The sequence below is a fragment of the Pan paniscus genome, chromosome 10 (assembly GCF_029289425.2).
Source record: "Pan paniscus chromosome 10, NHGRI_mPanPan1-v2.0_pri, whole genome shotgun sequence".
Classification (NCBI taxonomy): Eukaryota; Metazoa; Chordata; class Mammalia; order Primates; family Hominidae; genus Pan; species Pan paniscus.
This window is the reverse complement of record NC_073259.2, coordinates 85,579,941-85,607,296: the sequence shown is the minus strand read 5'-3', so window position 1 is coordinate 85,607,296 and position 27,356 is coordinate 85,579,941. Positions and strand designations below refer to the sequence as shown.

Below are 27,356 nucleotides of genomic sequence, written 5' to 3'. Positions count from 1 at the left end.
AAAAATCAGAATTAAAACGGAGAAAACTTTATATGTTAATAATAATTAGTATCATTATAATTACAGTCATAATTAATGGCAACTAATACTCAGAGATTTTCATATAATTCTGCCTTCAAAATGTTCAAAATATATTGAGTGTTATATATCTTGGGACTGTATATTTTATCCATTTATATGAAGATATAGGCTCACTATATCTATTGACGTCTTAAATCCACCAATCAGGAGAAAGCACATAGTCTAGTCTAGAACAAAATGGTGGAACCATAAAGTATGCATATGTCCCATTCACTTTTATCCATTTCCAGTTTTTTCTGTTATACCAAGTCCAAATACTTCAAAAATGTGTGCTGCCAGGTGCAAAAAGGCCGCCATATGAATTTTTAGATTTCTATGATATGGTGGAGAAAAAATGAAAGGAGGTTCTATCCAAGTTCAAATCTGAGAAAGAAGTTTCTAGAATCACTTCTGAGTGGAAAAAGAGTCACTTTATCTAATTCATCCTTAGAGGATGCCAGATAAAATAACTGGGAGACAGCTGTTTGTGGAGTCATCTTATAGAAGTATGAAGCAGAGGTAGAAATTAGGGATAGTCTTAATCTGCATCTGAGTATGCTACAATCACAGCACGAGTTTCTTTGGGAACTTGATGTTCATGTTTATGTCTACACATTAATTCCAGATTTATATAGTAACATTATAAAATGGCTATGTTTCAAAAATGAAAAGTTTAGATAATCAACAGTTGAATGACTAACCACTTTTGTTGAAACTGACACTACAATTCATTCTTACTAGAGCCGTGCTTCAGGATTGGCTGATAATAAATGATACGATGTTGTTTCAGAAACCTCATCATCCCTCATGGTCCCTATAACTTATGTAATATACATTAAAAAAGGAAGTCAGGTAGATTTATAAAAATAATCAAATGGCCTCACTTAATGAGGCCATTCTTTAAGAAAATCAACAAATATAAGGGCTAGACCTATCCTCACTAAACTTTCTTTTTTTATTGATTTATGCTCATATTTTCTTTAAAGAAAACAGATTTTTAATTCGTTTCCAACATAAACAATCTTAAGTAGTCTACACCTGCAAGAATAATCTGAAGAACACTTTTTGACTTGTATACGATGTTATTTTATCATCACTGCAAGAAAATGCAAAAATAAAATGAAAAGAATCAGCACACTAAATGAAATAAATAGCAAAATAAGAACTAGGCTAGCTTTAAATTGACAAAGTACTTCTACTCTGTAGAGCTCTGGCAATCGTAAGTGGGTGATGTTTCCAGGAAAATTATTAAAGTAACCTAACACAGTCACATGCAGACACCAAGCCCAGACCACGCTTCTGTTTGATGTCAGTTGAAAGAGAAAGAATAAAACAGGTCCATGTGAATTGACATTGATGAAGCACTCATTGTTACTTGAAGGTGATGCTTTCTCTAACCCTCCGCTTAAACTTGATTTTCAGTCCAAAAAAAAATCACAGGAGCCTAAAATAATAGGCTTTTTCTATATCAGTATTATTCCTATCAATTAATACAATAATTTCTCTCATTTTACATAACTCTTCACATCTCAAACACTATACCCAGAATATGTCACTTCTGAAGTAATCTGAAGTCTCATAGAAGGACAGAAGGACAGATGTGATGTGTTGGAATTTATCGTGAGCTTTTTCATGGCAAGGTGAAAATAACTCTGGCAAACTGAATATGTAAAATACGTGATTTGGGGAAGTGAAAAACTGAGATTGTACCGATCTTAAAACATTTCCATAAAAGAAAAATACCTCTAAACATACACAATAATATTGCTCATGTCTTTCTGGTTTACGGAATACAGCAACAAAATACATCCAACAGATCACCAAATACTTTTTGCACCTTTGTGCCATGATTCTGAAGTGTGTATCCTACTATCTTTTTATCACTACCTAGTAAAATATTGACTATGACAAATGCTTTGGTTTAATACACAAAATATTCATGGAGCAATAAAACAGTGTTCCAGGGTTGTCTGAATTGCAAACTGCTGCAATTAGACTGACAGTAAAATTTACCATGCTCTGCTTTTCAGTTCAAGGTCACGATTAATTACATAGCAGTATCATTTGTAACTATTGAGCTTTCACTGTTCTGGGTTTGTTTTGCAGAAATAATCCCACAAAGCAATAAAATTAGCTGGCAGCAATATGCAAACCTCACTGGATTTGATTGTGCAAACAAAGGTCAAAAAGTCATGTTATCAAAAATAAAACACTCCATTATGGGCATTCAGGTGGTTTGAGATGCCACGATAATTTTCCCATCTGGGACATTCCAGAACCTGAATGCCAAGAGCTGGGTTATGGCCCAATACCAGCTGAAAGTTCTACTGAAAAAATAAATCACAAGACTCAAAAAAAGCCATTAAATTTCACCCAGTCCTACACTAATCCAAGTTGACTTGAGATCCTTAAAAGTATTTTCTTCAACTTCTATAAGATTATTAGAAGTATTCTCTTTAAGTCCTATAAGATACACATCTGTAGTTTATCTGTAATGAAGAGTACTTCAGATAGAATTTGTGGATATAGCTTGTAACTTTCAAGTATGTGATCCTCTGTTCAGATTTAGTAAGGGGATGAGGCATTATTTAAAAGAAACCAATAAAGTCAAACACTTTTGAAGCTTTAATTTTGAATAACAGCATATATATTTTAAATATATATAAATATTATATATATATATTTAGGGAATAGATAATTATATTTACAAGACCCAAACTCTTAAGGAGATAAAAGCAGCTTTTATTGTTGTAGGAAGATACTATCTTAATAAAGCAAAAGGTATCATGCATGTTCCTGACATATGATAAGCACCCTATGAATGACCAACCTCATCCCTGACATTCACCTCCTCATTCATTAGAACACATACTCACAGAGTCATATAAACAGGATCCTAAGAGTTTGTACTTAGAAGTAGAACATAATAAGTACAAATCTACACATCTTAAATTAACAAAAGCTAGTGATTTATTGTAAGCTGAATAAGAGATCGGTTGTGTAGTGCTTAGAATAGGTGCTTATTCAATCCATTTCAATGTACCTTGCTTTGAATGTGTACAATATGCCAAACACCATGAAAAGATGACACTTTTTCAGTAACATTAAAAAGATGCTTCACCTCTCAATGAAGCAGGTGTCAGGCTAAATGCGTTCTGTTTCACCTATGCCTGCTAAATTAATTCATCATGAAGGACTATAAACACTTGAAGTAATTAAATAAATGACCTTCTAATCTCTATTAGCGATTACTTGGTGGCAGGGCCATGGCCAGCACTTCATCTACAAAGATTTATGACATTACCTTTCAATTTTTCTTTAATTTAAACTCATTGTGACTCATTGTGTCATTGAGACTAGGTGTTCCTGCTGACATTTCAGATTCAAAAATTTTGAATCTTAAACCTTTATCTATACATACCAAGTTTCTGGTTTATTTGCAGATCTTACATATCAAGGCTACTTTTTAGGTGCCCACACCAGTGAGGGAGCCAAGAGGTCATAAGAACTCCATTTTCCACTCCTGATACTGCTCATTGAAAACATTCATTCCTCTTCCATTCCTTTACCGATGAGAAGGCGAGGCTATAGTGAGATGGGGGTCTTCCTGCGCCACATCACCAAGGTAGTATTTTTACATTTCTTACAGAATTACGGTTCTCCATGGTTTGTCTAAATTCTATTACTATTAGTATGTTATGTATGAGCTGAGCAGTTTTGTGTGAGTTGGCCTAGTAAACGAAGTGTCATTACAAACCATTGTTTACAGTTCCACACAAAGAACTCAGAGAATGACTCTAAGAATTCGTTCCATTCTTCAACTTTAATTCCTTTGGTGTTTGCAGAAAATCTCCCTTAGCCAGGGAATGAAAAGGCAGCACCTGCAGAGGTACTCATCTTTTTTGTCATAAAAGCAGCATCTCCATCAGAAATTATAACCCTGTAATTAATCACTTACCTATTACCTCCCTCCCTCTTTACCCACCCAATATAGTACCCAAATTAGCACCAGAGTTAAGGACGTTATAAAAATGCAGATAGAAAAAGATGATTAAATGGCTTCTTAGTAGTTAAATTGCAGAGAACGCTTTAGATTGAAATTTACTGTGACATCTCCTCTGGGTAAACACTCCAGTGCCAGCAGGAAGAAGAGCAGGCTGAACATTTGGTAACACCAACAAACTTATTTGTAACACAAGCATTTGTGTAGAAATTTATATCCACATTAAAGCAAAAATTGATTTCAGGCACCTTGAATTTTATAGTATTTAGTATTTTCTGAGATTTACTTAACACTGCACAAAAAATGAACCAAACTGGGAATAAACAATCTATGCATTTCTGCCTCTATTAATGACAAAAGGATTACTGTAGCCCCGTGCCAGTTGCATTAATCATATTGGCAAAACAAAATTAATAAGCCATTGACTCAGCACAGCCTCTTCTAAACTTACCTCCACCGCTGTGAAAGACCTAACTAGTTGTTTCTCAGGGTGTGAGAAGTGAACAGTAAACAAAATTTCTAAGACAGATGTAAAAACAAAGCTTAATTATGGCCCTTAGATCCACATCTAACTAAAAATTTCCTTCCTTTTCTCCCATTTCTTGCCAGCACCATCGCTACTGGGTCCCCACACACCTATCCTGTACTAGCAGAGTCCATAAGAGCACTGCAAAAGATGATACATTTCATTATGAGTGGGGCTCTCTCTCCTAGACGCCATCTCTAACCCTTCTGATAAGTGTTCTTTAGGTGGTTCTCACTCCAGTGGAGCAATTCAGCAGGTAAGAGTTTCTAAAAAGCTAGAACAATGAAGTTGAAGTACATCCCTTAGTATTCAATCCCCACTTCTTACTAAAAAGCTCGCTAAACCCTTTCTTTTAAAATAAAGTTAGCACAGTTCTTTTTTCCATCAGTTCTTTTGACATCATGTAGAATCAAAACAAAGCTCGCAGTTGCCTCACAACTTTCTTTCCAGGCCAGCTGTATAATTCAGAAGGCCTAAGTTGATGTGTCCCAAGGATATGAAATTAGAGAATTTAAAATGTCACTTATGCTTTCTAATGGCAGTAAGGCAGGTGTTCTCTTTAAGGAGAGCTCTAGCCTGCTCCATTACTCCAGAGGTGCCTGTGACTCATGCCTCACCCTGGGTCTCAGAGAACTGTTCCTACGAGGTCAGTTCAACAGGTCACTAGTATGAAGTCAAGAGTGAGAGAGCACAATAGAATCCTTGCCAACCCACTGGATAGATAAATTCAGAGGACCTTAGAAACAAAATCACCAACTGGTAATGAAATCCAGACCCACAGAAACACATTGCTATACAGCAGGGTTGATTTCTGTGAAATAGTATGTTATTTTATCTCAAAAGGTGCATTCATTTTCAATTTCAAAAATTCTCTTTAAGCGTAAACAAAAAGGACCAAGCAAAGAGAAATTTCTTTTACCTTCTTCTGATCTTCTAGCTTGTGACTCACTGGATTCTTCCCATGTCTGTTCATTTCTGAAGATAAATCCATCACATTAGGTTCTTGCCCTTCAAAATGGAATCTCTTCAAAAAAGCAGCAAACTAATCCAAGATGCAATTTCTAGGAACACACTGGCCCGCCACGTTCCCCATCACACACCGTTTCCGAACTTCATCGACTCCAAGGAATGATTAAAAAATCCATTGATTGAATGGAAAAAATAAAGTTTGCAGTTTACTCCCAGGACCTTCCAAATCAGCATATCGTTTTTAAATGCTGACTCCTCAAAAGCAAAATAGTCATCCGAGAATTTTGACTTCAACTGCTATCTTTTTCTTTCTTCACAGTTTTCCATTTTAATAAAAAATGACAGATTTCCTGTAAACCTGTGATTTAAAAAAATAAGCACATAGTTAATTCTCTTTCACCTTTTGTTACAATTAGTAAAATAAATTATTATTTGAAAATTTCAAAATATTTTAGGCATAAACAATATTTGACTTAAAAATAATGGCATTATTCTTCACCCTTATGGCCTTTAAAATACCAAGCTAAAAAGTAACAAAGAAGACACAACTACTCATCAAACATGTATGTATGCTTTACTGTTCCACTCTTGAATTTCTGCATTTATAGAACCACAGAATTTTAGAAGAGGGGCCAATATGGCCAGATATTATGTTGTAGTTTGATAACTTTCATAGATAATTTTATTTAGACTTCAAAAAAGATCTGTAAAATGGTTATTATCATTCCATTTTAAGATGACATAATTAAGATTGAGAGGGTAAATTTTCGTAAGTCTCATAAGTAACAGAACTAGAATTAGAATTCAAATTGCTTTGACGTCAAAACCCATTATTTCTCCTAGTTGTACTCTTCTTGACTCATATTACGTATTTTGTCCCACAAGGATAACATAAACAAATTTGTCAAGTGCCTTACTGGGTTACAGATACACTATGCACAGTACTTCTTAAAGGGATCATATAATCCAGTGGTTTCCAAGGCCAGCTAGATAATAGAATCACCTGAGAATAATCATAAACATATAGATTCCTGGGGTGCGCCCTTATCTCTGCTAATTTAGAAGCTATAGAGAAGTGCTTGGACATCTGTATTCTTTTCATCTCTTTTAGATACTTGTGATATAGAAAAACCACTGTTGAAATCTCCCCTTAATGCAGGACTTCCTAAACTTTTCTGCACATTAGACTCACATAGGAGGCTTCCAAAACTACTGGAAGCCCCAGATACTGTGCTTTGGCACCACTGCCTCAATATATAAATTCTCTTTATAATTGACCAACTACTTCCTGAAGAAACCTATCATCTCAGGAGGCAGCCCTTTTCATAATGAGGCAGTTTTAATCTTTAGATAGTTCTTGTTAATTTGGAGACAAAATCTGTATTTCTATACTTCTGTCCATTTGTAATTATTCATAATCTTCATAGTCATCAATGTGCACAAAATATGTTTGTTTTATATGACAGTTCTTCAATATCTCCTTAGCCAGGTTAACCATCCCTAGCACCCCAAAAATTCCTTACCACCATGATTACTTCCTTCAGAAGAGGTTGCACTTTGTACGAGGCCCATAAACTGTGCTGCCCAGCACTGAGCACAGGGGTCAAGCACAACTTTGTCCCTTTAAGAATTCACCTCCAGGTCCCTCAACACATGCCATGATAAGCATAAAACAACTGATAAACATATTTTAAGTCAACAGTAAATTAAATGTTAGTAAGTATGAAAAATCAGCTTCTAAATTGCCCTTTGCACTTCTCTATACGTTTTTTTTTTTTTCTTATCTGGCATCATTTTGCCAATCCCTGTTCTGTCTTCAACAACGCTGCTCTGTCATGCAGATATTTTAGTTTGTGCACTGCTGTGAAAGTTTTCAGCACAGTAAACAACATGGACAAGGGCTTTGGCATAAAAGAACATGATCAATTTGAGGAGCTGAAAGAAATCCAATGAGGAGTCACTGCAAAATTGTAAGAAGGCATGCACTATAATAGGGTTTGTGATTTTAACAGTTCACCTGAACTGTCATACAGAAAATAGAAGGGAGCCAAACTTGTGCCAGAAAAACCTTATAGGCATTGTTAGAGCAATCCGAGAAACATACAATAGCATCCTGAACTAGTGTAGGAGCCGACGAGGTGGGAAGAATGACAAAACTGAGTGATATATCATGTAAGAGGCAGAGTTGACAGAAATGGTAATTGACTGAAAATGAGTTTGAGTGTGTGGTTTAAGGGTGCAGGAACATTACCTAACACAGCAAACTCACGAGAGACACACTTTGAACAAGAGAAGAAGAAAGACATGGTAAAACAAAAAATGCTTGCTAAAGTCCAGGACATTATAAGATAATCTCACTGATGTTCATAGATGCAAAAATCCTAAACATTAGCAAACTGAATCCAGGAATGTATAAAATGAATTATACATCAATTCCAAGTTGATACTATCCCAGGAATAAAGGTTGGCTTAAGATTTAAAAATAAATCAGTGTAATTCACCACATTTACAAAACAAGAAAAATTATATGCCCATCTCTATGGGTGTAGACATATAATTTGATAAATTAAACATTGACTCATGACCTAAAATTTATCTTGGCAAATGAGGAATAGAAGGGGACTTTCATAATCTTCCTTTATCTGATAAAGTGTATTCACCAAAAAACAACTACTGCAAACATTAAACATATTGGTGAAAAGTTAAAAACTTTTCATATGATCAAAAACAACACACAAGTGGCTACTAATATGACTTCTATTTAACACTGTACTTAAAGTCTAACCATGCAGTAAGACAAGAAAATATGAGACAAGGGAGGGAGAGGAGGGAGATGGGGAGAGCAAACAAGCAGTATAAACACTAAAAAGAAAGAAATAAAATTGTTATTTGAAAATGTTATGGTAATATATACAGAATATATTAAAGAATCAAGAGATAAATTACTAGGATCAATAAGTGACTTTAGTAAGTTTCTGTATACAAAGTCAATATATAAAAATCCTTTATATTTCTTTATAATATCAACAAACATTTAGAAAATGAAACATTGAAAATATACTATTTATAATAGCATTAAAAATATCAAATTCCCTGGAATAAATCTCACAAGAGACTGTAAAAACTTTATGATAAAGCAATAAAACAGCATCAAAAGAAAACAGAGATTTAAATAAATAGAGGGCTGTGCCATATTCAGAAATTCAGAAATAAGACTCAATAATGTAGAAATAACTCATGCCTAAAATATTTATTGCATTCAATGCAATACCTATCAAAATCCCCAGTTTTTCTTTATAACTTTAGAAGATGCTTCTAAAAGGTCTAAAAGGTATATGGAAATGCAAACAATCAAGAAAATCCAAGACACTGATGAAGAAGAACAAGTTGAAACTATTTGCTCTACTGGATGTTAAGGCATATTTTAAATCAACAGTAAATAAAATGATAATAACAAGGGTAGAAAAATCAACCAATGGAACATAGAAATCCCCGAACCAGGCTTTAACAGATATGACCACTTTATTTGATATAAAGGTTGAACTGCAAAACCATGGAGAAAAAGTAGTTTCAAAAAAGAATGCCAGGTCAGTTGGATAGCCATATAGAAAAAAGTTAAACCTGACTTTTACTTCATACTAACAATTTCAGGTGGACTGCTGATATAAATCTGACAAAAAATAAAGCTTCTTGGAAAATGCCTTCATTAACTGAGGGTAGGGGAAAATTTCTCAAGAGTTCAAAAGCACTGAACATGAAGAAAAATAATAATTATATCAATATCAAAAACTTATTAATCATAAAACACCAATAAGAAAATATAACTCAACGCATGGACTAGGAAAAGTCACTTGTTATATATATAATTACATATAAAAACATCTAAAAGTCAATAATAAAAATACAATAGACAAAAATATCTGAATAGATGTTTTCAAAAATAATAATATAGATGAAAAACAGATTAATTGTTGCCATGGCTTAGGGATGAGGGTGAGATGTGTCCAAAAGAGGCAGGAAATAGGAGCCTTATGGTACGGAACAGCATTGTATCTTGATTGTAAGGGTGGTTACATGAGTCTACTTATGTGATTAAGTTGCATAGACAATACACATATACAATTCAGTATCTATAAAACTGGTGAAATATGAATCTGCTCACTCTGTGGACTGTACCAATGCCAACTTCCTAGTTTTTATCTTATACTATAGTTATGCAAGATGCTAACGCTGTAGTAAACTAAGTAATGGGTACACAGAACTTCCCTGTCCTTTTTTGGCTTATCTTGACAATTCCTGTGACTCTAAAATGATTTAAATAATTTAAACATGAAAAGTTAAAAAAGGATGGACAAATGGCCCGTAGATACATGTAAAAATGAATACTCTTGTCTGGGCACGGTGGCTCACACCTGTAATCCCAGCACTTTGGGAGGCTGAGGCAGGCGGATCACTAGGTCAGGAGATCGAGACCATCCTGGCTAACACGGTGAAACACAGTCTCTACTAAAAATACAAAATACAAAAATTAGCCGGGTGTAGTGGCGGGTGCCGGTAGTCCCAGCTACTTGGGAGGCTGAGGCAGGAGAATGGCATGAACCCGGGAGGCGAGCTTGCAGTGAGCGGAGATCGTGCCACTGCACTCCAGCCTGGGCTACAGAACGAGACTCCGTCTCAAAAAAAAAAAAAAAAAAAAAAAGAATACTCTTATTAGTAATCAGTACAATGCTAATCAAAACTACCTGAGATATAACATCTCATCTACCTAAGTTAATAAAAAGAATGACACTATCAACTGTTAGCAAAGACATAAAACAACAAGAACACTGCTGGTCAAAATGTAAATTAGTATAACTATTTTGGGAAAATGTTTAGTATTACCTACTAAGTTTAAAGATACACATACTTTATAACCCAGCAATAATATTCCTAGGTATGTACTCTTCAGAAATATATGCATATGTGCATCAAGAGACACAACAGCAAAGTACTTTCAACATAATCATAAAAAAAACTCAAAACAATCTGGAAACAAAGTTCACCAACATTAGAATAGATAAATAACTGATGGTACGCTTATGCAACAGACAATCGTACATTAATGAATATTAACAAACTATGGACACTCATCAATATGTATGAATCTTGCAAATATTAAGGAAGCCAAAACCAAAGCAAAAGGAATAGATATACTACATGATTCCATTTATATGAAGTTCCAAAAACTGGCAAAACTAACCCAATAGTGTTAGAAGTCAGGATACTGGTGACCTTCGGTGAGTGGGAGGGAATGATGTTTTAATTGCAATTTGATTACAGTGTTACCCATGTTCATTTTTTTTGATTTGGGTGGGCGATACATTAATATTAGCCTTTTAACAGTTCACTGAGCTGTAAATTAAAATTTCATATGGTTTTCTCTATGTAAAGTATGCTTCATGATTAGAAAAAAAGCTAAGAAAAAACTTCGACATGTCTATGAGTTTAGTGTTCCCATAAATGGTCTCTCCAATAAGCAACAATAAAAAAAAAGTTGGACTGATTAAACTTTTTATTATTGGGTGTCATTCTTATTTTTTAAGGTTATGGACCAGCTGTTTCATTACGGCATAGAATTTTGCCATAGCACAATGTCAAGCTTACCAATAGCATGGTTTATCAAATGTCAGAAAATGATTTATCTCCTAACTTTCAAAATATCTCCCCTAATTTTTTTTTTTTTTTTGAGACAGAGTCTCGCTCTGTCACCCAGCCTGGAGTGCAGTGGCACGATCTCGGCTCACTGCAAGCTCCGCCTCCCGGGTTCACACCATTCTCCTGCCTCAGCCTCCCAAGTAGCTGGGACTACAGGCGCCCGCCACTGAGCCCGGCTAATTTTTTGTATTTTTAGTAGAGACGGGGTTTCACCATGGTCTCGATCTCCTGACCTTGTGATCTGCCCGCCTCGGCCTCCCAAAGTGCTGGGATTACAGGTGTGAGCCACCGCGCCTGGCCTCCCCCTCTCTTTAGAGTAGTAAGGCATTACATTCTGTCAACCATATTTTCCATACACATTATTTTATATTAGCATGAAATAATTTTTCCAGAAGCATTACTAATGTTCTAAATTATTCAAATTTATCTACCTTACCTAATACCTTCCTCATAGTAGAAGAATACGTATGGAAGACAAAAAGCACTGTGTGCCTAATGTGTGTGCAGCACAGTGCAGGCCCCAAATCATCAGATTTTAAATACTCATCCTTGTCTTTATACAGTTTACAGTCCAGCAGGGAGTCAGATGTAATGAAAACAAAGGAGCACCAGCATATTCTTTTTCACTCTGTCAAATATCAAAACCTTAGAATACCAATGAGTTTACACCAATGATAAAAGGCAATTTCATGTGGACAGAACAAATTATGGACAATTATGCACATAGAAATTAATTTCAATATGATTTCAATTCATTTTAAATTAATAATTTAAGATGACTTATCCTTATTTTTGCAGAATAAAAATGATTTATGATAAAACTACAAAGCTGCTGGAATGTACATGAAGATATTGAAAAGTTGTTCGCTCACACGAAGGTAATTGTCAATACGTAGTATTAATTCTCTACCACTTTTATTCAATATAATACAGTGGTTGGGTTTGGTAGTGAAATCCAGTGACTTTATGTATAAGTATAAATAGTTTCATGTTTTTATAGCTTAAAAGAATGTTTCCATACTGCTCAGACTCACCCAGGAGTCTCTCATCAGATAAAGGATAAATGTTTTCAGTGAGATTTTGAAAGGATTTGTGAAGATTACTTACAGAGTGATCTTCAGTCTCTGACAGGGATTTTACAGGGACCACTCAGACAGATTGATGGATATTTTCTGCAGTTGAGGGGACACAGAAACCTAGTACCCAGGCAAGGTGAAGTGGCCTGTGGCCACAGGGCAATGACACACCTGAGAAGTAACTTGCAGTCTTCTCTGATCGTGAATCAAAATGTGCACATCTTAGGGACCTGATAAAGAATGTGTGGTAAAAATATTTTCCTGAACTCATTTAGTAAAAGCGATCCTGCTCAAAGGGGTAATTAGCCAGGGTAAGGGAACTCCTGAAGGAGGAAGCTGTGGGAACTATAGCTGGAAGGAGGAGCTGAGGAGACATCCAGAATATTTGGCTCAAAGAGAGGCTACTATCCAGTTCAAGGGAGATGAAGTGAGGGAGGTCTAGCAGTACAGTTTTCAAAATTCTCAGACAAATAACCAGGAAAGTCAGTTTTAAACATCCCCCTGGCCTACAGTCAATGAGCCATCTTACAACATGAAGACTTTCTTAGCTCTCCTCTTTTCCTCACCTACCCTGCAAACACCCTATTGAGTGGGGAGGAGGTGAAAGGAGAAAGACCTTTCCAAATAGCAGAAGTGTGGTAGCACAGGGCATTAGTCTCTGGTCTTGGTTTGTGTAAAGAGGAAGAAGTTTTTGAATAAAGATGTGTTTACAGATACATTGAAAAAAATGTTCAAATTCTGAATTGAAACCTGTTTTGTGACCGACAGTGAGACAGTAATCATAAATCTTTTTTTTTTTTTTTTTTTTTTGAGATGGAGTCTCGCTCTGTCTCCCATGCTGGATTGCAGTAGTGCAATCGCGGCTCACTGCAAGCTCCGCCTCCTGGGTTCACGCCATTCTTCTGCCTCAGCCTCCAGAGTAGCCGGGACTACAGGCGCCCGCCACCACTCCGGGCTAATTTTCTGTATTTTTAGCAGACACGGGGTTTCACCCTGTTAGCCAGATGGTCTCGATCTCCTGACCTCGTGATCCGCCCACCTCAGCCTCCCAAAGTGCTGGGATTACAGACGTGAGCCACCGGGCCCAGCCAATCATAAATCTTACACTATGTAAAAGTGAATGAAACACAATTGTATGATCCAAATTCACATCCATGGATAGAGAAGCAATTAATTCTCTGAAGAAGTTTAAAGAAACAGGAAAGAAGTTAGGAGTAGAGATTTAGATTTGTGAGTCATCAGTCTCAAAAGGAGATCATGCATAGAAGTTACATGGGTTGAGAAAAGTACCAAAGACAGGCCTCTTGAAAAGACTCAAATTGCCTTAGGTACTATTTTCAAAATTAGCTCTTAATCCTATCCACGTAGCAAACTTAATCATACCACTTAATTAAAATTCATCAATGGTTCTCTAATACCTGGAGCCCAAAAGAAAACAAAAATCAAAATTTCTTAGCATGGTATTCAACACTCTACACATTCTATTTTTTTAACTTCCCAGCTCCTATTTTATTGTAGCTATACAAAACAAGTTATAATACCTAAATATAAATTGTCATTTCACATCTTGGACATTTATAGATCCATGTATGCCACACAATCCACTTGGAAAGTTCCTACTTCATGCTTAAAAAGTCTCCTCAACTCATTTCCTCTCTGAAGGCTTCACGTTGTATCCCCACTCAACCAGACAAGTTAGGCCTTTTTATCCCCATGTTCTACAAGCATACACACACACACGCACACCAATCATTGCCTATAAGGCTGAAAAGGTTATGCCAAAATTGTCTCATTCTAGCAAAAATACATTTATAGTTTAGAAAGGCCATAGGTCGGGTGCAGTGGCTCACACCTGTAATCCCACCACCTTGGGAGGCTGAGAGGGGCAGATCACAAGGTCAGGAGATCAAGACCATCCTGGCTAACACAGTGAAGCCCCGTCTCTACTAAAAATACAAAAAATTAGCTGGGCGTGCTGGCACACACTTGTACTTGGGAGGCTGAAGCAGGAGAATTGCTTGAACCCAGGAGGCGGAGGTTGCAGCGAGCCAACATCACACCACGGCACTCCAGCCTGGATAACAAAGTGACACTCCATCTCAAAGAAAGAAAGAGAGACAGAGAGAAAGAAGGAGAGAGAGAGAGAGAGAGAGACCATAGGCCCCTTCTGAACTTATTATTTTAGCCATATTCTCTTTCAGATAGTACATGCATACAAAAAAGTACAAAAATCTTTAGTACACAGTCTATGACACATTCATCTACTGAGTTAACAACCACGCATATCAAGATATAGAACATTTCCCAAATTCCAGAAGACTTCCTTATTTACTCTTTCACATAATAGCCCTAAAGGTATCCACTACTCTGAGTTTTATCAGCATATTTTCCCTGTTTCTGAAACTTCAATATAACGAATACTACAGTGCCTACAGTATGTACTCATTTGTTTCTCCTCTTTTCTTTTCTCAACATTAAATCTGGAAGTTGTGTCTGTGTTGTTACAAGTAGCAGTAGCTCACTCTTTTTTATTCCTTTATGGAGGAGAAGGTTGTGCTCATATGTCCCAATTCATGTAACTGACCAAAATAATGCTCAATTAAACTGGAATTTTTAATCATCCTGAATTCTGTATCCTAATTCAGGCTTTCTGGACTCTTCATGAAGAAAACAAAGAAGTTCATTTTACTTAACCTATTTTTTCCCAGGCTCTGTGACCTCTATTCAAGTCAAGAGAATACAAGAAATTAACAGTTCCTGTTACCAGACTGTTAACAGAGTAACAAATCTCAAATCCAGAAACTATTAAAAAAATGACTGAAAATTTATTTAGGAATTTTCACTATTAGTCAGAGGTGATATGGTCATTATTTACTCTTTAAATTCTCATATTGAGTTGTTGCTTCATCCTTATGTGGCTAAATCAGCATGTCTAAAGTGCAAAGGATCCAAGCCCAAATGGGGAGGGTTAAGAAGCTGTTCTAGCAGACCCAGGGCCTTGGGTCAGAGGTTCCACTTGGCCTCCTACCATGCCCCAGATCCAAGACTCATTGTTACACATAACAAAGTACTCTACCCACAGTAAAAATATTAGAAGCCTAACGGAATAATATGACTGTTCAAAAATATATTTTTAAAAAAAATTTAAAAATATTTTAAAGGGATTATTTTAAAAGGTTATTTAAACATCAACATCTATTTATGATTTAAATATTTTAAAAAGCAAAAAACATAGAAACAGGAATAAAAGAAAGTCAAATAGCTACAGCAGAAAATATTGTAGTTACTAGTAAGCTATCAAAAGAATATGCAGAGTATGATACCATTTATATAAAATTTAAAAATCATTACTAAATATTGTGTGTAAATACATACAAATGTAGTAAAAGTAGAAAAACATGTATGCAATGATAATTTAAAAGTCAAAAATAAATAAAGATGCTTAACACTACCATTTAAATAAACCACCATGTTATAGGTGCTTATCACCATGTCAAGACAAAGAGAAATCAATACAAAATATAAGAATAGAAAAGGTAGAAAAAAATTTGTATGTATTATTGACTACAGACAATACAGGAAAATTAATAAACAAATTGTTTAGAATAATCAAGGTTATCTTTTATGATACACCAACAAAATATACATTTGTATCAGCAACGATAAAAACAGTAAAATAAAATGCAATTTTAGAACAAATTCTATTAGTAAGAGAAACAAAAATTATGTCCTTAGAGATAAGACTAGAACAATATATGACCTTTACAAGAAACATCTTTTTGTTTTCATTGAAAGATATGAACAGTATTTATATAAATGGAGAGATATACCATGTTTATGAATAGGAGGATTCAATATTATAAAGGTGCCAGTGGTCTTTTATAATTCCCTAAGTTCAATTCCAATACAAATCTCCATATGTAACTTTTTAATGTAACTGAAAAAGCTGATTATGAAATTTATATGTAAGAGCAAAGGAATAAGAATAGGCAAGACCATTTTGAAAAATGCATGCTTTCGAGATTTTCAAGATATCAAGATTTATAAAAAACAATGATATTTAAGACTGGGGAGGAATTGGCCAAAGGGAAAGGCAAATAAATTATTAGAATAGACTATATTGCTCAGAAACAGAAACACAGTACACAGAGATTATTAATATGCAGTCCAATGAGAAAAAATTGACAATTAAAAAATGTTTCTGAGACAATTAGTTAAACACATGGGAAAATAAGACTAACAAAAAATAATTCTTAAATGAGACATAAAAAAATACAAACCCTAATGAAAAAGACAGATAAAACTGACTATATCCACGTGTACCACAAAGTGTCAGCATATAAAATAGAAAAACTAGAGACTGGAAAAATATAGTATATGTGTCACAGGATCCTTAGGGTGTCGCTTTACCAGGCGGAAACCTCTGTTGCTGGTGGTGCCTTTCCCTGAGTTTTACTTGGGCCTATGGGCTCCTTCTGCTCACTTGGCCCAGCAGGCTGGGATGGGCTCCTACTACTGGTCGGATCCCATGCCTGCCAAGGGCGAGCCAGAAGTGCAGCAGTGAGGGGTGTGTGAGTGAGCACAAGGTCTGGCCACAGTGCACACAACCAGGATTGCTGGCTATGGCAGGGCAGGCAGCTCCAGGCACCCACAAAGATGCTCGGCTCCATGCAAGGCTGCAGGTGAACCAGGCATTCAGAAAGCAGTTTCCACAGAGGGGGCCAGGGAACACAGTGGTACCTGGAAGATTGGACATGCCAGGAACCGCAAAACCCCAAAGAGGGTGTCACAGCCTGGCCTGGGGAGCCCCTAGTTCTGGGATCCCCAAAGGGCTAAAGCTCTTCTCTCCTTCTCTTCGCCTGCAACATGCTGAGCAGGGGGGCATGTTTCAACCCTGTTTGTATTACAGCTTTCAGTCCTGCCACTCGGCAGGTCCCAAGTTCTTGTCCTATTTCAAGGAAGAAGGAAGCATGCAGACAACTGGAGGGGAAACAAGGCAGAGAGGAGCTTCATTGAGAGAAAGAACAGCTCTCAGGATACCCGAAGTGGGTAGCTCCTTTCTGCAGGCAGGTCATCCAGACAAGAGTCCAGTTCTCAGTGGAGAGGAGACCCGGAGTGGGTAGCTCCTTTCCACAGGCAGGTCATGCAGGTGAGCTGAGAAAACTTGAAGTGGGTAGCGCCTTCTCACAGCTGGTAGTCCCAGTGTCTCTGTGAGTCTGGCTGAGTCCAGGGGTTTTTGTGGGCTTCAGAAGGGAGGAGGTGCATGCTGATTGGTCTATGGGTAACCATGGGTGGGCCCTAAAAAGCACCGTAAGTTCTCGCTCTTGGCACAGATTCCACCTGCAACTGGCAGCCTGGGCCCCATGCTTCAGGCCATCCCTGGCTTGAAGATGGGGCTTCACTCACCCCTTTCTGCCCAGGAGCCTGTCTGCTTCCTGCTGCCATCAATCATGTCATCCACAGCATCCACCCAGGCTGTTCAAGTGGAGGGCATGTCAAGCCACCCTCACCCACCCTGTGCCCCCCGCCATGCTCCTCAGCGCCCAAAGTCCGGAGGGGGCTGAGGAGGCAGGGGGCTGATGTGTCAGCACTGCCCTGAGCAAGCATACACCCAGCCAGGTTGCGACAGTGCCAGCCTGGGCTCAGCCTCAACTTTGCTCCAAAATCAGAGCAGGCACTGGGAGAGAGGAGAGGCCAGGCCACGGGAACAGACACTTCTGAGACTGTGGGGGAAGAGGGGCTTCCTGGCCCGCGAGTACAGGGATGCCTGGGTCTGGAACTGCAACAGGGCAGCTGCATCTCTGCCTGGTGAGCAGACGGACCCTGACCCGCCAACTTAGAAGGGGATGGATCCCCCACTCCTGCCCCCCATCCCCCTCCCCATGGGGCACGCAGCCCCAGACACGCCTTCCCAGCTGCAGCCCAAGTCCTCACAGTGGCCGTTCTAGACGGGCTGCCACTGCCATCATATATATGTGTGTATGCACTAAAAATAGAATTCTTACAAAGTAACTAAAAACAAAGAAGACAAGTGACCCAGTAGAAAAAGAAGCAGAGTATATACACATATATGATGAAGCAATTCACACAAGAACAAATATGGATGGTGATATAGTTTGGCTCTGTGTCCCCATCCGCATTTTATCTTGAATCGTAATCTCCACATGTTGGAGGAGTGGCCTGGTGGAAGGTGATTGGATCATGGGGGCACATTTCCCCCTCACTATTCTCCTGATAGTGGATAAGTTCTTATGAGACCTGACGATCTACAAGTATGTGGCACTTCTTCTCTCTCTGCTGCTCCACAATGTGAAAATGAACTTGCTTCCCCTTCACCTTCTGCCGTGACTGTAAGTTTCCTGAGGCCTCCCAAGCCATGCTTCCTGTTAAGCCTGCAGAACTGTGAGTCAATTAAACCTCTTTTCTTCATAAATTACCCAGTCTCAGGTGTTTCTTTACAACAGTGTGAGAAAGGATTAATACAGATGGCCAATAAGCACATGAAAAGTAGTAATTGACAAATTATACATCTTTTTTTTAAAAAAGATACTAGCAGAGTCCCATCTAAAAGAGTATTTAAAAAGTTTAAATGTTACCAATATCAACTGTTGGCAAACATGGGCTAATACTAAAACTTCCATAAATTGCCAGTGAGTATGTAACTGATGCAAATACTTTTAGTGAGTTATGTGGCAAAATCCAGTAAAATTTAATGTCAACACACCTTATCAGGTATCCATTGAATTTCTCAGGAGAAATACATACACTAAAAGACATGAATGAGAATGTTCATTGTAGCCTCTTTGGCATTGGTAAAACATTTGAAATATTCTAAATATTCATTATCAGGTATCTAGATCAGTAAATTATGACATGTATCTGTATAATGGCATGTTTTACAATATTTAAAATTTATGTATTAAACTTCAACTTACCCACACCAACAAATCTTAATATAATCATGCATCAAACAAGTTGCACAAGAATAGAGAATGATGTCACTTATAAATTTAGAAACATGTAAAACAGTAATAAATACCATTTGGATAAAAATACAGATATGGTAAAAGCATTAAAAATGTGTTAGAAATGACAAATCCTGAATCAGGATTGCAGTTCTTTTCTGGAATGAGAACATGGAAATAAAAAAAGAGTTACAACAGGAGCATTTAGTAATTCCAGTATTCCATTTAGGAATTGCACTATTTTATATCTTTAAAAAAATTCTGAAGCAAAATGTTAAAATATGGCAAAGCCAAATGTTGAGTACATGAAAGTTAATCATTATTATTCACTCTGTTTTTCTTAACACCTAAAATAGCTCCCCATAAATGTTAAAAAAAGTTATAGAATGCAAAATTATTTTTAATAAATAAGTCAATCAAACAACCAACCATTAGACTATAACATGTGGTTTTCAACAGGGATAAGATCTCTTCATGTTGCATTTGGCAATGTGCTGGAGGACTCTCTTTTTCATTGTACTGGAGAGTATTGCTGGCATTTACTGGGGGAGGGAGATGATAAATGTCTTGCAATGCATTGGTACAATCCAGGACCAATAAAAATTGCCCACAGATCTCCTATTGACAGACACAGCCACCACATCAATCTGCCTCAGAACATACTTGACCTGACGACAGACTTATCTCAAGCCCCTCACCATGAGAAGATGGCTTATTTCTCGGGATCCTTTCTTTAATAACATTACTTTCCCCAGAGCCTCCTACGTGTCAGAGGTTGTTCTTGGATCAGGAAGAGAAAGATGCATAAGGCTCTGCCCCAATACCCACCCCGTAAGCTGAATTCCTACCTCACCCTCTCAGCTGAAGTGTTGGGCTCCATGAAGTCAACCCCAGAAAATCTTTATTGCCACCTGATTCAGATGCACACAATCAAACAAAATCTCAGTGCCATTGGTTGCCATATAAATGCCCCTCCACACAAATGTATTCCTTTTTTTGGTATCATGAAGAATCAGACAACCAGAAAGTAAACACTAATGCAATATAATTTTGTGGGTGAGTTTTCAGAAAACTGTAACTGTAATATAAGACAAAACAAGCTTTTCTCTTGTATACTAAGTATTCATAAAAGGTATTTTTTAAAACTGCCTTGCATCGTGCTTTATAAACTAAGTTCTTGCAAAATTCCATCTTTCCCACTTGTGATACACAGGAGAAATAAAAACAGCAGGGGAAAACATTATGTTCCTTGCAACATGGCTGCTCTGCCTCATTTCTGTAGCCTGCAAATGGTAGGCTATTTGCCTTTATCAGATAAATTGGCTCTGCAGCCACATTTAAAAGAACATACACTGGTTTTCAGCATGAAGTTTGGACTTCATTACTTCAAGATAAAGGGATGCAAGGAAGGTTGAATATCACTTTGAGACAATAATTGTATGTGTAATGGAGATTGAACAGTATAATGCATCTATATTCTTAGGTACTAATGATAAGTAGAAAAAAGCTTGCATCTTTCAGCTAAATTTGTTTATTTCCTGAAAAGTCAATGTAGTAATTCAAGGCCAAGTGACAGGAAATTAGTTTCCTGGCTGACATCAATTCGATCTTCAGTAATAGTTCTTAAATGGAGTTTCTATGCTTAGAAGAGAAGGAAACACACACACACACACAATATTTCCAATAACTCAGGTCACAACCCAGGTGATATGGCACACATTATGTGGATAATACTATGATGTATGCCTGCAAACATGCATTGCCTTATTATGTAATTTAATCAAACCTATTATTTGATCAGATTCTTACATTTAGTCTTGTATATGAACTTGGTTATTTAGAGAATACAGGCTCTCATAAGCAAGATTTGAAACACATGGCTGTTTCTTATTGCAACATTAAATAGACAATCATTTTATCTAGATAGTCATAAAAGTAAATACACTAAGTAAAGTTTTTCAAAATTAAAAACAAAAATTGATTTCTAGTCTCCTTGCTCAAGTGTTATCAATAATACATAGTTCTCTCTTGGGAGAAGAGAGCCTTTCTCACCTTTTCTACCGATGCTCAGGACCTCACCCTATATATCATCTGTTTAAACTCTCCTGATAGAAGAGACTACTAATTTTCACCCAAGATCCATTCTCCATTTATCCTCAAGGTTTCAGCTGCACATAGGGTCTCAAAATGGGAGACTATGTTCCCAGTTTCCCTCTTTGCAAGATCTGGCCATTTGATGATGCTGTAGCCAATAGAATGCACATGCCACTTTCAGATGACATAATTTCAAAAGGAAATTACAATTTTCTTTCTTTTCCCCAAACACATGGCTGTTTCTTATTGCAATAGCAACAAAATAGGTGATCGAGCCAGGTTAGGTAACATTATTGAAGCAAACCTAATAAATACTGAAAAAAAAAACTGATGACATATCAAAAGAAACAATTTGGACTTCATAAGTTTTGAATTAGAAGTTTTAAAAACTTCTATATGTGACTCATCATGGTTTCAATTCAATTTATTAATTTTCCAATAAAAGGATTATACAATTTTAAGAATCCTTACAGTTTTAATATTCTAAGATTTTATACACTGCTTCCTAATTTTTGCCACTTTCTTAGCCAAAGCCTTTCATTACCTTGATTAGTGTGCTGCAACCTACAGATACTCTGCAGAGAAGCACATTCCCCTTGTTAAGAGATGTTCTCATCCTTCCTTGATTTCAGATAATCATAAGCCATGATTTGCTACCATTTATAACCCAGCGGTCTACATTTTACTTCCTATTATAGCCAACCTTTCGGCACTAGTCCAACACCAATAAAGAAGCAAATGCTATTTATCCAATATCAAAAATTCCAAATTAAGTAGAGAATAAGAAACCTAGCCAGCATATAAAACTGTAGAAATTTTCTACTAGAGAAACCAATGGTATATTTTGGAGAGGGAGATCAAAGAAAAACCAGCCCTCAGTAGAGTTATTCCTTTACGTAATACAATTTGTAAAAGGATGGGGAGGGGAGAAGGCCTTTAGAAAACAGTGAGTAGTATTTTATGTCCCATACAAATCCTGCCTTGTGTGTCTTTTCTTCTTGATACAGCAGAGTATTTTTATACTTTACTATTCACAGTTTTAGAAGAGACTGTGCTGCATATTCTGCACATCATTTTTTCCTCCTGTGCACATGGAGAGACCGCATTTTAGCATGTGGTAAATAACATTACTCAGGCCTAATGAGTATGAGAACCAGAAGCTGGGGCTCATCCAATGCATTTTTTGGGTTAGTGTACCAGATATCTCTGACAGACACCACTGTTTTTTTCATGAATATACACCATCCATCATTCCCTTCTTCCTTTAGTTGTGGATACCCCAAATTAAAAGTTGCAAATTAAAAAGACAAAGAACTGTCTTGCTAGAGACTCTTCCCAGTGTTCCTTGCAACTAAGTATGACCACATGACACATTTTCCATTAGTGGGATCTAGGCGGAATTCATTCGTGCCACTGCTTGTAGATGAAACGGATATATGCTCACCTGAACTTTCCCTTCCCACTAGCTAGAGTATAAATGCTACAGGAGGAACCAGAGCAGCCATTGTGGACCATGACATGAAAGCTGCATGTTAAGAAGGACATACCAATGAGACTGAGTGAGTCTGAGTCCCTGGGTGGCTATGTGAGTGGCAATACACTACCAGCCCTGGACTGTCTTTGGACTACAACATAAGAATGAATCACACAAACCAAAACACTTATCTCTTTGGGAGGTGGGCAAGATTACTTATAACAGCAACCTGGACTGTACCTTAACTGATATTCATCCTTACTCCATGTGACATCACCCTAAGAGTAATCCAGTGACTGTCCTGTCCTATTTTGGATTAGGGTTCATTCTACTCTCACTACCCCCAACTTCCAGAAAGTTTAACCACATTTCTCTTTCCTAGTTTTTCTTGGATAAACCTGTTTTCATGCCTCAGTTTAGAATCCTGATTTGGCCTTATATTCTGTATCACTATCCTCAATCTCTCTTGGGTCATGCTGGCTGGATATGTACTTGCTCTCAGCAATGTCCCAGCTTGAATATGGCTGTGATGCTTTCACAGTCTTCCTCAAAAAAGAAGTTTGCCTCATCTTTCTAGGCCTTAGGATCTCACATTTTCCCTACTCCTTTTTCCACTGAACCTCTTTCCCTAGTGCATATATAAATACATTACAACCACAAAAGAAAATTGCTACAGTAAGAGAAGTAAGGTAGACTCTTGGCAGTTTCATATTCATGTTTGTAGTTTCAGCATTTGTCAGCTCTTTGCAGTTAAGTTTAAGTGGCCATGGCATTTAATGATCTACAGTTTTGCTTTGACTTTGCTAGTCATTGTTGTCATGGTATTGCACTTTCTAGTACAGAGGGGAAAGAAAGAGGTAGAGCGGAAGGAGATGGAGGAAATGCAAGATGGCCAGAGAGAGCAGGGAAAGAAAAGTGGAAAGAGAAAACAGCAAGGATTTGGAGAGACCAGGGGAGAGAGGCAGATGGGGTGGAGGACAGGGTAGAGAAGTAAAGGAGAAATGAGAACCCTCAGTCAAGGCTCTTCACAGGTTTGAAGCCTACAAAACAAATATAACTAGAAGATATGTTGAGAGGGCAGATAAATAGTTAAATGGATCTGCCCCTCTGTTGCCACAGCCAGAAAGGGAATAACTAAAATACTCCACAAATTCCTCCATTTCCAAGGAAACTGAAGGCAATTTTAAGAAAAAACGGTATGGCTTTTGCATCCCAGAAAAGATCTCTTACCAGGACCTGGCCTGAGAAAGTTAAAAAGAAGTGACTCCTCAGTAAGTGAGAATGTTCCACTTTCTATGAAAGCAAAAAAATACCTTATTGACCCAAAGATTAGAAAATAAAGGCATTTTCTTGGCCATGTTGGAGGAATAGAAATATTTATTCCTTTATCATTCTGGTTTCCAGAATAACCTTTAATACTAGAAAGAAATGTGTTTCCCCTTGTAAAGAAAAATCAAATTCAGAAAGGAGAAATATTTTTAAAGGAACTAGGTCTGAGAAATCTAACCTATGGAAATGAAGTACAGAATCCTCCAAAGGTGGTTTAGAATCTGACTTTGATTAAAAATCCACTCCTTCGAAATAATAGGAATTCCTATTTTCCAATGAGAATTTCAAGCAAACATTTATTTTTAGAAAGCTACCAACTTAATGTTGAGAGTAGTCCAGGTCTGCGGACCTAATAGGAGCTGGCTAATGAGTGTTTTACTTTGGTTTGACAGTACTTTTTAAATTATTAACAATTTAGAAATGAGTCCAGTAATCAGTAAAAATTTTCAACAGAAATTTACTTATTATATAGCAAATAAAAACTTAAAGTGCACAATGGTTAACTAATTTCTTACAGGCTTTAAGGTGGATAATTAAAATGTAATTAGACAAAACACTGATAACATCAAACAATTGGAAGAAACATTAAGATTTTTAATAAATGTTGAGATATATCCTATTGGAAAAATATTTCTGGAATTATAGCAAAAGTCAGTATAGAATATGACACAATATAAAAATACTAAGAACTAAACACCACTTAGTTGTAGACAACCAAGTACAAGTTTTAAAGTAGGCATTAATGAAAATATCATTAGCCACATACTATGTTTGCCCAGTGATATCATTTAACATTTCTATCCAAACAAAACCAAACTGGCAACTAACCTGATAGTATAATTCGTGATAAACCTAAATTTTAAAATGCCTGGCTTTCTAAAAACCAGGTTAGACTTTGAAATATTCTATTAAGATATTCTAAGTTCCTGCCCCTATATCAGTGAACCAACATAGGTCACCGAGTTTAAGAACATGCACAAATGTGTTTGCTCCAAGCTTCTACAACAGAACTCACTGACACTTTTGCAGAGTAAAATGTTTTTGCTTAGTATCATAATTCCCTTCTTTTGTGTGTCTGCTCAGAACTGCTTTACAGGTGCTGTATCAAGATTTATTATTATCACAGGGGAGGAAAAATAAAAAAACACTCAAATGTTAACAGGGAATAAATGTTTAAAATAAATGGGCATTAAGAGAATGCAGAGTTATGTGGAAAAGTATACTATGAGTATTGAGAACTTTGTATCTCTCTATTGTCCTGGAAGAAATAATCAAGAATGACTGTGCAAAGGAGGTCAGCACTCAGGGACATGGATTATACTGAGAAAAATACTTTAAAATTACACAGGCAATTGATTCATAAATCTAGATGTATTTCGCATAATCAGTGTGATTGCTGTTTTCCATGCCTAAACCTGTATCTTCCTCTAGTTTTCTGAAGGTCAGTGTAGAAGTGATAAGGGCCAACTGACCAAGAATGCTTCTCACACACTTGTAGGAAATAAACTCATTCCTACAAAGTTGGAATCATGTGTATTTCTGTCAAGGACCTAAGTTAAAAGAATTTTAGATATTTGTAATAAATGTCTGTATAGGAATTATCTTTTAGAAAGTTTATTAGCACCTGGAGGATCCCTTAAACCACGTCACCAAAGGATCTGTCCTGGAAGTTTTATTTTTAGAAAAACAAAATTTTGTTATCAGCCTGGGAAATGGAAAGAAACATGTACATATGAAATTGACATATGCTTGAGCTTATGTCAAATTGACATATGTTTGAGCTTATGGAGAGGAGGCTAGGGAAAAAGAAGCAAAAGGCAGTCCAGTTCTTTTGCCTCATTCTCTGAATGAAACCACTCTAAGTTCTGCTCAGTTTTCTCCCCATTTCTACCGTCAGGGAGAATAAGGAAGGGAGGATAAATGAAGGGAGAATAAATAGTACGAAGTACATATGAGAATGAGATAGCTTCTTATATCTTTTCTAGTTTTTCCCCACATCTCTTCCTATAGAAGATACTCAAGCTGTGTCTAAACACAGCACAAAAAACAAGTGTATCCTAAATATTTGTCATAGTTTAGCATCAGTATACAGATCAGTTGTGTTTTGAAACCCAATAATTGAGTATACAGTACCTTTTTTACTCACCAAACCTAAACATCTAATAAAGAGTCAATAATCTCCAATGGACGCTCTGTACTTGAGCCTATCCAGGGCATTTTAGAAGAGCAACTTAGGTCTCTGTTTAACAACTGTGGGATAGCTCCACTGTCTTAAATTAAAAAATGTAGGTTTGTGTAAGTGTATTTCTCTGCATATGTATATGTAGAGAAGAATTAGTTGTCTCGGAGAAGTATGACAACAAGTGTTTTTTTTTTTCCTTTTTCTAACAGAAAATTTCAGAAGTATATAGAAGTAAAGAGAACAGCATAATGAATCTCTGTTCACCCAGTTCCAATCCTTATCACGGTCAATATAGTTTCATCTAGACCCCACCTCCTCTCCCATTAGAAACTATTTTTAATCAAATCCTATCATATTTCATTACAAATGCATTTTATTAATTTTTTACTTTACGTATTTTCCAATGTTTTCCATATGAATACTTACTTTACATTAGAAAAAAATGTGAATGCTATCAAACAAAATTATGAAATCCAAAGCAGGACCAAGAGGCTATTAAAGGCTAAATAAAAATTATAATTTAATAAAGAATATGGCTCATTATTATAATACTTATTGCCTTGGCATTGGAGACTTTTTATTAAAATTTTCTATTTCAATTATCTTTATACCTCTTTATATGTTCACAATTTGGAAAGATGTGCAGAGCTTTGAATTGTGCTAAGGAACACAGGAAATATAGATACTTATGAAATACTTCTTCCTTTATACATGGATGTATATTTTCCTTCTGCCCTCTCTGCTTCACATTAGCAGTGTCTGCATGTTTTAGGATCTGTTTATACCTCCTTTGAGCAATCAAAAAAAAAATTCAAATGTTGAGGCAGTCATGATCTAAGGTATTTGTTTATTTAAAACCTACTGAGAATTATCTGCAATTCACTATGTAGTTTCAAAATATATGTTTCATTCAAAAGTGCTATTTGGGGGTTGAAATAAATATTTTTTCAAAAGATATAATGCCATGCCCCTTTAAGCCTTATG

The 27,356-nt window shown here is 36.6% G+C and overlaps 1 protein-coding gene across 4 annotated transcripts in view; it reads right to left on the bottom strand.

The window, feature by feature from the left end:
• NAV3 (neuron navigator 3) overlaps positions 1-27,356 on the bottom strand; it is an 892,922-nt gene that overhangs the window by 637,403 nt on the left and 228,163 nt on the right. For all 4 annotated transcript variants that reach the window (XM_008958338.6, XM_063593553.1, XM_063593552.1 and 1 more), the window contains exon 2: positions 5,509-5,916. In XM_008958338.6, the coding sequence (XP_008956586.1) occupies positions 5,509-5,580 (72 nt within the window). In that variant the 5' untranslated portion in view covers positions 5,581-5,916. The remainder of the gene's footprint in view (positions 1-5,508; positions 5,917-27,356) is intronic.